Raw genomic sequence first — 12,802 nt, forward strand, 5'->3', positions numbered from 1 at the left:
AAGCGGGCGTCTTCACTCGTCTTCACACTGTCAGTTGTATCAATCAATTCTTTAGCATTGAAATCACTTTAGTTCGCCAAAATGCCGATGATGCGCGGAGGAACCAGCGAGCAGAAACCTGCCACTCCTGAGATCCAGGCAATCTGTGACGAGGTAAGCTGAACTGAGAGGCAAAAGTTCGCTTCCGTGCGTTTATCGTAGCCTACTAGTTCTCTATTCTCCATCATTCCGTCAGACAGACAGACAGACAGGTGCGTTAGTTAGTAGTGGGTGGACAGACAGACAGGGGGGACGTTTCACCGTCAACTTTCAAAACGGTGGTGTTTGTCCCCCCAACATTGGCAGATGGACAAATGTCAGCGACAGCGACAAATCAGCGCCAGGCTACGCGAGCAAGATAGCCTAAACGAGATCGCAAAAGGAAAACAGATAGAAAGTAGGCAAATTAAACAAATCTAGCAGTTTTCATGCGCACGGTAGAGAGCACGCACGTACAGGTCTACATGATTGTTGGTTTCAGGTGGTAGCATTCTAATCACTGAAGAAATACTTAGGCTATGGATATAATGAACATTCTGAAAACCAAAGGAAGTGCAGTCGCACAGTGGGGTTGGTGAAGGAGAATGCTTAATTATAGCCAGCTAGTTAGTTTAGCAGTGATTCTATGCTTTTGTGAGAAAGCACGCCATTTATGAAAGCACACACACACACAGTCACTCAGACGTGCCTCATGAATAAGAAGTGTATGGACATATGAAGAAGAATCTGAACACAAACACAGAGCTAGGAATATTTCAGATTTGTTCAGGTGTGTGTGTGTGTTTAGAGGAATCACACATGGGCCTTTAAGCTTTCAATCAATCAATCTTCACCCAGTCTTACCTTGGGTATGTACACAAGATGGGTGCAGGTCTGTAAATAATGGGGTGTGTTTGTTAAAGATATACTGTACATAAACACACATCCCCACCCCCTATACACCCCTCACACACCCAACGACACACCCCTCACACACCCAACGACACACACACACACACACACACACTCACACACTCTGAAGAGGTCATTGGATATGTAACGTGTAATTGATTGTTTGGAGATGGCTTGTAGTTTGGCGTTCACTTTCTTTTCAATCTTTCTGATTTTCTCCTCTCTTCTCGTCTGCAAGGGGAAGTAAATCTGAATGTGAAGAGTAACTTACACGCACACACACACACACACCACACCAAGTGCATACATACAGTGCATACTACACGATTCCTGGCTCTTTCTTATCATTGTCCACCTTAACCTCTCTCTCTCTTCCTCCCTTCCTCTCTCACACACCACCTCACTCCCTCCATCTCTCACCCCCCTTCTTATCCTCCATCTCTCTCCGTCCCTCCCTCTGTCTGTCTCTGTCCTCTCCCTCCCACCTCTCTCTCATCCCTCGCTCGTCTCTCCCCCTCTCTCAGATGAAGCCTCATGTTGAAGAGAAAGCTGAACAGAAGTATGACGTCTTTACAGCCACACACTACGCATCCCAAGTGGTGGCTGGAACCAACTACTTCATCAAGGTGTGTGTTTGTTTTGTGTGTGTGCATGTGCATCGTGTGTGTGTGTGTGGCCGCATGTCTGTGCGTGTGTGTTTTGTGTGTGCGCATGTCCATCGTGTGTGTGTGTGTGTGTGTGTGTGACCCTCCAATCTTCTCGTCTTCTCCTGCAGGTGCATGTGGGTGGAGATGACCACATCCACATCCGTGTGTTCCAGAGCCTTCCCCACGCTGGCCTTAAGAAGGAGCTCCACAGCCTGCAGAAAGACAAGACCCAGCAGGACCCAGTCACTTACTTCTAAACACACTAGGGATCGATGTTTAAGTAATACCAACGTTGTTCCGTGGTATTCGTGGGAGTTTTATTCAGCGACCACCTGTGTGTGTGTGCGCGCGCGCGTGTGCGTGTGTGTGCCTCCCTGAATGCCTCTTCTATAAAACTGCTTGCCATTGTATTTAGGGAGCTGCAAATAGCTAAGTTGTAGGCTATCCGTATGCATGCAGTAGCTGTTATGAACACTGGTCAATCATATGATTAAGTAATGCCGACGTTGTTCCGTGATATTTGTGGGAGTTTTATTCAGCGACCACCTGGCTGAGTTTTGGACGCGTGTGGTGTGTGCGTCTCCCTACCCCTCTCCCTTCGAGCTGGGCGGAGTTGCCATCGCAGTGATATCAGAGCTTTAATAATGAGACGTGTTATATGTAGTTGACTATTAATTCGTGTTAACGTTTACCATGTACCAGACATACCGTGTATGCCTTACTTGTTTAGAGCTGTTTGCTAACCTTATCATTATCAATCCAGTTCAATGGTGGTTCGTCAGCTACCAAACAGAAGTTTGTCTGTGCGTCTGGTCTGTCTCACTCAGTGGGACACACGCATCACAGCGATATGAGAGTGCTGCGCTACCAGAAGGAGAGATTTTAAAACTTTGAGAGATGTTTTATACCTTTTGACGTTGATTCCGTTTAGAACAGAAACATCTGACGCCACGTTATTTTCTTCTGCTGATATATGTTCTGTGGTTGACACATCTGGCAGCTTTTTTAGGAAAATATAGACATAGAAAAATTTAAACCATGCAGGCTTATTGTTTTCTTAAATTATTTAAATGTGTTGACAAAGGACATTTTGTGATGACCTGAATTATGTCTTATAGTCAGCAAGCAATGCATCATCAAGGCTGTGTTGTAAGATTTTGATGAAAGCATTTTGCACAGTTAACCATATCCAGTGCACCCATCCATAAGTTCAATAAATGTTCCTTTTTTAAATTGAGACTTATAACATTTGTTAACATCATTTGTGTAATTATGTGTCATTTGTATGATGTAAAGTGAGGGAGCAAAATAAAAGCAGTATCGGCTCCAAATATCCGCTCAAGAAAATCGGCAGCCTGTATCGGTCATCGGCTAAGGCTGATGGAAAGAAATCGGTATCGGCACTAAAAAATCCATACCGGTCGATTATGATACCATTAAGTAGTATACTGTTGTCCTGAGTGGTGCAAGAAGAGAGAGTGTAGCTATTAGACCAGCCTGCTGTGCAAGTGTACATTTCTACACAAAGTGCCGATCATGATGAAATGCTGTTCTGCCTTTCCTCTTTGAACTGTGTAATAAAAGGATTTTATACTCCATACATTGTTGTACCAATACATGCAGTGCCTATAAAAAGTATCCTCTCCCCCCTTGAATATTTCCCCTTTTACTGCTTTCATAAATGGAATCTTGATCAATTTATTTTGGCCCTTTTCTTTTACAATAATTTACATAAAAAAACCTGTTTAATGTCAAAGTGAAAGCAGATTTCTACAAAGCAATGTTAATTAATTAAACATATATAATGCAAAATAAGTGATTGCATAAATATTAACTCTTTTTATAGGCACTGTATATGTGTAACTGTAATGCAAACTAACTTGAGCCCTAAAACTGTAACCAACTTTAGGCTTGAGTTCATAATGTATTCTGTGTACACTGAATTCAAGATGCATGCCATTTGATCTGTTCTTTTTTTTATATTAGATTAATTTAGAGTGCCTCTCCTTTATATGAGGTATGCTATATTTATCCCAAGTAAACATTTGACTATTTTTCAACCTTATTTTCTTGTGCTATGGTTTGTTTTTAAATGTGAAAAGTGTGTTTCTGTATTTTTAGGTCAGTGTTTAGTGTGATGATTCTATGAAAGAGTATATATACTTATTATTATTATTGCCACATGGTGCAGGGCCTTCCAGTCAGCTGTGGAGCAGCTCCCACAACAAACTGTTGTAGCCAGTAACACATATATGAGATGCACTCAAATACACCACACTGTTGTAGCCAGTAGCACATATATGAGATGCACTTAAATACACCACACTGTTGTAGCCTGTAGCACATATATGAGATGCACTCAAATACACCACACTGTTGTAGCCAGTAGCACATATACTGTATGAGATGCACTTAAATCAAATCTCAATCACTTTGGTCCATTTCTCGAATCATCATTAACATTTGCATTTCTCAAAACAATTAGGGCAAAATGCACCACGTGGTGGATTACCTCCAGAAGCACATATCTTGCTCAAAATACTTTGTTTATGCCTCAAAAGCATTATGTAATGACATAAGCGATTATCAATTTGGACACAGACAAACTAGTCAGCTTCCTGGAGCAGAGATGTGTATGCCTTTTGAGCAAGACTGCTTAAAGGTGCACTATGCAGGTTTAGGTATTTTTGGCGACAAGAGCTCCCTCTAGAGTCGCAATATATTTATATTTTACTATTTATATTTTACTAATTGCAAACTTCTCGTGGCTTATCGCCCTTGTACACAATGAAAATGCTTTTATTGTGGAGCTGAAGGATTAACAACAGGCAAAGAACTATCTACTGACAAGGTAATGTTTCACGATTCGCGGGAGATGACCAGCTTGGTTGAGGTGTTGAGGAACCAGGAGAGGTGTGTCTGGACGCCAAGGATGCTCATGGTCACCCCCCCCCCCCCCCAAAAAAAAAAAGAAAAAGTATAATAATATATGGGTGTGTCAGAATTAAGGGTCTATGGGATAAGTAAAGCATAGGGTTAGAACCTGAAGTGTGTTTATAGACTTTCATTAGTTAAAACACACACACACACACAATGTTAGTGAAAGAGGTAAAGGACAGGGTTGGAAACCAAGCATATTTATTTGAGGAGAGAGAGAGAGAGATAGATAGATATAGATACTTTATTGATCCCCAGGGGAAATTCAAGGTCTCAGCAGCATACAGACAACACAAACACATTCTTTAACAGCAGAAAGAGTAATTAAAGTATATAATATAAAAACACAACTGAGCAATAAGGACAGTTGAAGATAAAGTATATGCTAAATATACTAAAATACAAATTATACTAACTAACACTTAATCTAAATCAATTCTAAAAACAGTATCCACATAGTGGTGATTAATCAATCAGAGGCGCTTGCAATGACTGAGGCAGGGACTGAGCCTGTGATTCTCTGTGCATAGTAAGGTATGGTAAGGTGCTCTAAGGTGCTCTGTGTGAATGAGTGTCATGGTGGTAGTGCAATGGTGATAGTGGTCATGGTGATGGTGCAAATGAGTAAGTCCAACAGTGCAACAATGCAGAAATAAAGTAAAGTCTATATATCTATATTTAACTATTTAAAGAAAATGTATAAGTGTGGCCACAGTTCGGCTGTGGCATGGAGGGGGGGGGGGGGGGTTATGCATATGTGCTAATGTGCTAATATAGTATGCAAACAGTGAGGCATAAAGACAGTGGTAAAAGTGACTAGTGGACAGACAGTATCCAAACATGGAGGGGGTGAAGAGGCAGACAGACTATGCAGAGAAGTCTATCTCTCCTCTTCCCTTAAGTGAGGCATTGAACAGTTCAATGGCCCTGGGGACAAATTACTTTCTCAGTCTGTCAGTTGTGCAAGGCAGTGAGCGAAGTCTCCAGCTGATCAGGCTCTTCTGCTTAACAATAGTGCTGTGGAGTGGGTGACAGTCATTGTCCAAGATGTTGATCAGTTTGTCCAGGGTCCTTTTATCAGATAGTGAAGTGATGCACTCCAGTTCAGCTCCCACTACAGAGCCAGCTTTCCTTACCAGCCTGTCAATTCGCCCTGCATCCTTCTTCCTTGTGCTTCCTCCCCAACATACTACTGCATAGAAGAGGACGCTGGCAACAACAGACTGGTAGAACATCCTGAGGAGCTTACTGCACACATTAAAGGACCGCAGCCTCCTCAGGAAGTACAGCCTGCTCTGCCCTTTCTTGTAGAGTGCATCAAATGTTGCCTGACCAGTCCAGTTTATTGTCCAGGTGGAGACCCAGATACTTGTAGGTGCTAACCACCTCCACATTGACCCCATCAATGTGGACTGGTAGCAGAGTGGGCTTAGACCTGCGGAAATCCACCACCATCTCCTTGGTCTTTGAAGTGTTGAGTTGAAGATGATTGAGTTTGCACCATTGCACAAAGTCCTCCACCATGGGCTCCTGTACTCCTCCTGCCCGTTCCTGATACACCCCACAATTGCAGTATCGTCAGAAAACTTCTGCATGTGGCATGACTTAGTGTTGTAGCAGAAGTCAGATGTGTACAGGGTGAACAGGACTGGAGAGAGCACAGTTCCCTGTGGCGCTCCGGTGCTGCCGATCACAGTGTCAGAGAGACAGTTCTTCAGTCTGACGAACTGTGGTCACTCGGTCAGAGAGAGAGAGAGAGAGAGAGAGCACAGGTTATATATGTCCACAACCTGAGGGAGAGGAGAGAAGCTGCAGATTCTATCTGTTTTCTGTGTCCCAGAGAGAGAACAGAGAAGAGAAGAGAGGACAGGAGAAAAGAAGAGGAGAAGAGAAGACAGGAGAAAAGAAAAGAGGAGAAAAAAAGAGAAGAGAGGAAAAGAAGAGAGGAGAAGAGAAGAGAAGAGGGAGAAGACAGAGAAGAGAGGGAAGAGAGATGAGACTTGCGCTATTGCTAGTGCTCACCTTATTGGTTCTGCAGGTCATGCGTGAGTGCAGGGGTGGAGAGGACATCTGTCTATCTGTCTGTCTGTCTGTCGGTACACTGTACATGTTTGTCTGCATGCTCTAAATGTCTGTCTGCCTGTCTGTATAAGTGTCTGTCTGTCTGTCTGTATGTGTATACTGTTAGTATCTAGTGTCTGTCTGTCTGTATGTATACTGTATATCTGTCTGTCTGCTACTGTATTCCTGTATCTGTATGTAAACTGTAAGTGTCTGTGCCTGTCTGTCTGTATGTATGTATGTCTGTATACTGTAAGTGTTTGTCTGTCTGTCTGTATACTGTATGTGTCTGTCTGCATGCTGTAAGTGTGTGTCTGTCTGTTTAGTTGTCTGCCTGTATAGGAGCCATGAAGGTGTTTAATATATACAATCTGATTATTATGTCATGTTAAGTAATCTAATTTAATGGTTTATATTTGGGTTATTATATTTCATTCGTTTTTGTTTAATTAATTGTTCTATACAGTCTATGGGCTCCAAAGATCCTTGATTACTAGCAAGATAGAGCAACGTAATTCATTACTATGGGAGCAAAATGGGACAGTTCCGGTCTGCATAAGTGGGAGTGTCACCTTACGTCACTAAATAAACTTTCTCTCTTAATAAGCAATAAGAACAGATAAACATAATTGTGTTCACAATATCATTGTCTATAATCATGTATGATACCAATAAATCATTCTTTAGGACATGATATAAATAATTTAATTAGTCATGTGTACCGAGCTAGCTAGTTAGCTAGCGCTACCTTAAAACGCCATACAAGTGGATGGGAGTAGCTATGGCAATACAGATATGCGCTAACAAGTGACTAGTAGTTGAAGGACTTCGCTTAAACTTAATATACTGTTCCAAATTCGCTTGAGTATAAACTATCCACTTTAACTAATGTCAGTAATGTTATTAAGCTAGTTGTCATTTCAAAGAAATTACACTTCTCTGTTTAAAATGTTACCTTAGCTAAGAGGCTAGCTAGCATGCTAACAACTGGACAGTAACTGGCAGCAGCATGGTCTGATATTAAGTTATTTTAAAATTACACTTTTAGGCTTGAAATGATCCCAAACACTTACAGATTATGACAAAATGTTCTAAAAAACCCTCAACAAATCCAGAAAGACATAATGACCAATTTATTGGTAAAATTCCACAAGTCTCCATTGACATTAGTGCAGCGAGGGTTTACTCTGGTCTGCATAAAGGGGGATTTTCCCCCCTCCCCCTTGCAATAATTGAACGCGGAAATTGTCGAACGTTTGCGCCTCTCGCTCCGCTTTAACCCTCTCTGCTGGCTCTATTAAGACTACACACCCTGTTCAACTGCTTCCTCTGCCAAAAACTGTTTCAAAGTAAAAGTCACTACACTCACTACAATATTTCACTGTTAAACAATTTAACCCTTTAAACTACTAAACTTTTTAACTGTTCAGCCATTGTAACTTTTACTGGTCATCAACTATGACTCCTACCCACTGTAGCTAGTTAGCATGGTTAACATAACTACTAAAAATGATTAGCTAAGTAGCATGGTTAGCATAGTTAACATTGCTAACATAGTTAGCATCTTTAGCAAAACTGCTAGAAAACGTTAGCTAAGTTAGCTTAGAAGCATGGTTAGCATGTTAACATATCAACAACTTTTAAACTATCTACATTCAGCTTTTAAACAGTCTACTTTTAAACTATCAACTTTTATTAAGCTATGCAACCACCATGTCTATCCTAGCATCACCGTAGTAACCATCTCTGTATTATCTGTTTTAACTATACATGATATTTTACATCACAACTTTAGCATTGTCATGCACTGGTAATTCCTTGGAATTGCATTTCTAGTTATTACTGGACTACTGGATTAAGTTGGACTACCTTTTTCAATAAACCCGTCAAACGCATCTGGATCTCAGCGGATATTTTGCTTGGTATAGCGCGTCATACAATCAGCTACACCCATACCTTAGCCTCTCAGCGACTGCTTGGCTTTTTGGATACAAGTCGCTACATTTTTGTCAACAAGAAGCCGGGCATTAGGAAAGCCATTGCGGACGTTTCAAGGATCAAATGGGGGAAAGGACCATCGGAGATAAAGGACGGAAGACTGCACTGACTTTCGATCAATAGGCCACAGCCTCGGAAGACGCACTCAAAAGCCAGGTAGGCTTGCTGGTGTTATGCACATTAAGCTGTATACATTGGAAGGAATGTGGCACGCATGCTGTTGTTTGTCCATTGGGGACATTATTGGATTGAACACCCAGAGGCGCACCTTGTCAACAGGCAAACCAAGCAACTGCTTGGAGCCCCGAGCCGCTAGGGGGCCCCCGACCTGGTCTCAGTGCGTTTGCCGGTGGGACAAGCGAGATTTTGCGTGCTCCTGTCCTGTTGTAGGCTACAAACAGTACATCTGTACATGTAGGCCCTATGCTATGGCCTTATAAACAGCGGATCTGTGTTCAAAAGAGTTCAAAGAATCCACACATATTTAGGCTACTGTGGTAAACGTCAATCGAGGGTGCAGTGATAACGGATCAACATCGGATTTTGACATTTACTCAATGAAGTTATAGGCTAATGTTAATTGGCAGAAAGATTGAACATGGTTTGCTACATCTATACGACAATATACTTCAGCTAGCTAGCGACAGTTACAACTAGTTAAAGCAAGGAGATGGTTAACGTTATGTTTATATTAGGGCTGTCAGCATAAGGTGTTAATGAGTAAGGACCAATGAGTAAGGACCAATCATACACGTTAATTTTTGTGCCGCCAAAGATTTTTACACCGTCACTTGTTCTGTTATAAACAATTCTCTTTGGTGCCAATATTTTGACCCTTTGATGCATCGTTTATTGTCCTCAAACTGACTAACTACTGTCTGCCTTCCTCCTGTAGGCCTAAGATAATAAACACTAACGCCTAACGCAGTTCTGAACTCCCGGTCGGCTGAACGGGCGTATTATACTTTTTAAAAAAATGTAAAATCCCTGTCGGCTCAGTCGACATGAAATTAAAATATCATTGACACACCTCGAGTTTAAACTATAATCTACGACATGGATCAGCAACAGGCGGCCAAAGCTGCCGCCACTGATATTGTTTGGCCCAGTCAAATTATTCGGGCAGTCCTATTTTTTTAAATCTTTTATTTTACGATATCGATTTACAAATAGCCTATTCACCAATCAGACTGTGAGTTGGTGCTTAAACAAATATGAGAAAGAACACCAGAATGCACTGGATCCTGCTAGCTGTACATAGACCTCGGCCAGCGCTTCAATATTACGCCTTTGTGCTTGTTTGGAGCAAATAGCTGCGTTTTGTAGTGTGGTATAATATTATTTATTGTGACAGCGTTGTTTCATATCTGATACACAGGTTTTGCATTTGTGAAACTGGGTAAGATGAACGCAAAGTTTTCTTTCCATTCCTGTTTATAGGCCCAGCTATTTTTCTCCCAGCTCCAACTTAGTTCGCTTCTCACTCTGCATGCTAATAATTCTTGTAAGCAAACAATAAACATTGTAACATTGTCAGGAGATGGGTCAACCAAGTAGCTTTTTAAGAATAAAAGATAGACTTTATCCAAATTATCCAAAGAAGTTTTTCATGTTTGGAACATTTGGAATTAAAAAAAAGGTTTTATTTAATACATTTTCTGTTGGTATCAGATTATTTTAGCCTAACATAATGGTGATGAACACTGGTCGGTAGGGCCCCCTTGAAATTTTTGCTTGGGGCCCCCACAGACTCTAGAATCGCCTCTGTGAACACCGTATGAGTTGGTCATACCGATCGCTGGCATTGATTGTGTGGATTCGGTGTTGTAATATCTCCGTACTGTCAGATGATGAATCTCTGCTTTGTCTCTTTGAAATTGCCGCTGCTCTGCTAATGTGCGTGACGTTTCTGGATCTGTGGAAGTGTTTGGATGCACTGTAGCCTACCTCCATGCTACGTTGAATCTCCTCTTTGTCTCTTTGAAATTGTTGCTGCTCTGCTAATGTGTGTGACGTTTCTGGATCTGTGGAAGTGTTTGGATGCACTGTAGCCTACCTCCATGCTACGTTGAATCTCCTCTTTGTCTCTTTGAAATTGTTGCTGCTCTGCTAATGTGCGTGACGTTTCTGGATTTGTGGAAGTGTTTGGATGCACTGTAGCCTACCTCCATGCTATGTTGAATCTCCTCTTTGTCTCTTTGAAATTGTTGCTGCTCTGCTAATGTGTGTGACGTTTCTGCATCTGTGGAAGTGTTTGGATGCACTGTAGCCTACCTCCATGCTACGTTGAATCTCCTCTTTGTCTCTTTGAAATTGTTGCTGCTCTGCTAATGTGTGTGACGTTTCTGGATCTGTGGAAGTGTTTGGATGCACTGTAGCCTACCTCCATGCTACGTTGAATCTCCTCTTTTTGTCTTTGAAATTGCCGCTGCTCTGCTACTGTGCATGACGTGTTTTGTACATGTTGAATGTTGAAGTGTCTGGATGCACATGTATTGAGAAGTAACTGAAAAAAAGAAAATGAGTCAAAAAAGGGTGTTTCAAGTTCTGAAATGGAGAGTGAAAAAAGGCAATCTAAGCCAACAGCAAAGGCTTTGGCAAACAAAATCGAAACGCTTCAAAATGAAAGGAGAAAGAGTGTGGATAAAGTTAAAGGGTTCATACAACAAATGAAAACATTCATGAAAAATAAGGAAAAAGTACAATCTCTTTTGGAGAGTTTAATTGATCAGTGTGGAAACGCCACCAAGTCACATGACCTGCTGATTCCTTTACTCCCTGAGGAGCAACAGAAGATCCATAATGAATGGGGTGTTGAGCAGTGGTTGATTGATGAATTGCTTGTGTTGCATGATCAAACTGATTCTGGTGAAATGAATGAACAGGAGTTGCCTCCAACACCTGATGAAACTCAGCAACAGGCTGCCTTAGTCATTGATACAGATGAGCTGCAAGACAATGTAAAACCAAATGACAGTGTGTCATGTGGGAAGAAGGGTGTCCAAATCACAAAAATCTGCCACAGGAAGAGAGTCTGTTGCTTCCAGTATTTCTTCTGCACGTCTCAAAACAGAGGCTGACTTGGAAGCTTTAAGGACAAGACAAAAATTATTAAAAGATAAACATGAACTGGAAGAGGAGGAGGAACGGCTGCGTAAAAGGAAAGAACAACTTAAGTTGGATGAGGAAATTGCAGCAAACATGGCAAAACTGGATGTGCTCAAGTCTCGGAGCATCTTGAGTGAGAGAACCTCTGTATCGAAGCGCTCGGATGGAATGAACTCCTATCTGGCAAAAGGACAAAAACTGATCCTCAATTCTAAAGCAAAGTAATTTGTACCACAAAGGTCACAACATGAAATCAACCATGCTTACCTGGATGCAGGAACAAGACCTAAGGAGAGAAATCCATCTCAGTTAATTCATTCACATGGACCCAATCTATATGCAGTGAATCACAGTACTCTAGAAGGGATGCAAATGCAAGATGGAAATGCCATTGGTCCAAATGAAGATCAAAGCAATGTGTTTGGCATTATGAGGAAACAAAATGAAATAACTTCACTGTTGGTGCAGCAGCAGTGCCTTTCATATTTGCCTAAGAGGGAGGCTCGACTCACTGATCACGACTGCAAACTTCCAATAGTTCCAGTGCAAGTTAAGTCCATTGTCACCACCTATGCTTTCTTGGACCCAGGAAGTACGACCGTGTTCTGTACAGAGACATTAAGGGAAAGACTTAATGTTCCAGGAAAGAAGGTCCATATTCTCCTACGGACGATGGGCCAAGAGAAAGTGGTGAGCAGCTACATGGTTCCAGGACTGGAAGTGGCCGGCTTGACTGGGGAGCATTTCTGTGAGCTGCCCAAGGCTTACACACAAACACACATGCCTGTTCACAAGAGAAACATTCCAAAGCAGAGTGATATTCAGAAATGGCCTTATTTGAAGCATGTTCACTTGCCTGAGATTGATGCAGGAATTGAGCTGTTGATTGGGACAAATGTCTCCAAAGCCTTGGAACCCTTGCAAGTGATTCACAGTGTAGGAGATGGACCCTATGCAATCAGAACAATGCTGGGCTGCACAGTGAAATGGGCCTCTGGATGAAGACGGTGGCGGTGAGCAGCCAGAGTTAACCGTGAACAGAGTGTCAGTTGTGACTTTGGACAAACTTTGGCAGAAGCAGTTTAAGGCAGACTTCCCTGAATGCAGCGTGGAGGAACAGC

The 12,802-nt window shown here is 41.9% G+C and overlaps 1 protein-coding gene and 1 long non-coding RNA gene across 2 annotated transcripts; both read left to right on the forward strand.

Annotated features, from left to right (window-relative positions):
- LOC121708715 (cystatin-B-like) lies at window positions 1-1,868 on the forward strand. Its single transcript, XM_042091547.1, has 3 exons — window positions 1-153; window positions 1,455-1,556; window positions 1,706-1,868. Exons 1-3 carry the CDS (start codon window positions 82-84, stop codon window positions 1,832-1,834), a joined length of 303 nt encoding a protein of 100 aa, XP_041947481.1. The 5' UTR covers window positions 1-81; the 3' UTR covers window positions 1,835-1,868.
- A 995-nt stretch (window positions 1,869-2,863) lies between these two features.
- Window positions 2,864-3,642, forward strand: LOC121708721. The gene is made up of 2 exons (XR_006031747.1): window positions 2,864-3,359; window positions 3,424-3,642. It is a non-coding gene; the product is annotated as an uncharacterized LOC121708721 (long non-coding RNA).
- The last annotated feature ends 9,160 nt before the right edge of the window (window positions 3,643-12,802 follow it).

This window comes from Alosa sapidissima, chromosome 5 (genome assembly GCF_018492685.1).
Source record: "Alosa sapidissima isolate fAloSap1 chromosome 5, fAloSap1.pri, whole genome shotgun sequence".
NCBI lineage: Eukaryota > Metazoa > Chordata > Actinopteri > Clupeiformes > Clupeidae > Alosa > Alosa sapidissima.

Coding starts and splice junctions, on each gene's coding strand:
- LOC121708715 (XM_042091547.1), top strand. CDS start 82: ATGCCGATGATGCGCGGAGGAACCAGCGAGCAGAAACCTGCCACTCCT. Junction 154..1,454: donor TCCAGGCAATCTGTGACGAG/GTAAGCTGAACT, acceptor CCCCTCTCTCAG/ATGAAGCCTCATGTTGAAGA. Junction 1,557..1,705: donor GAACCAACTACTTCATCAAG/GTGTGTGTTTGT, acceptor CTTCTCCTGCAG/GTGCATGTGGGTGGAGATGA.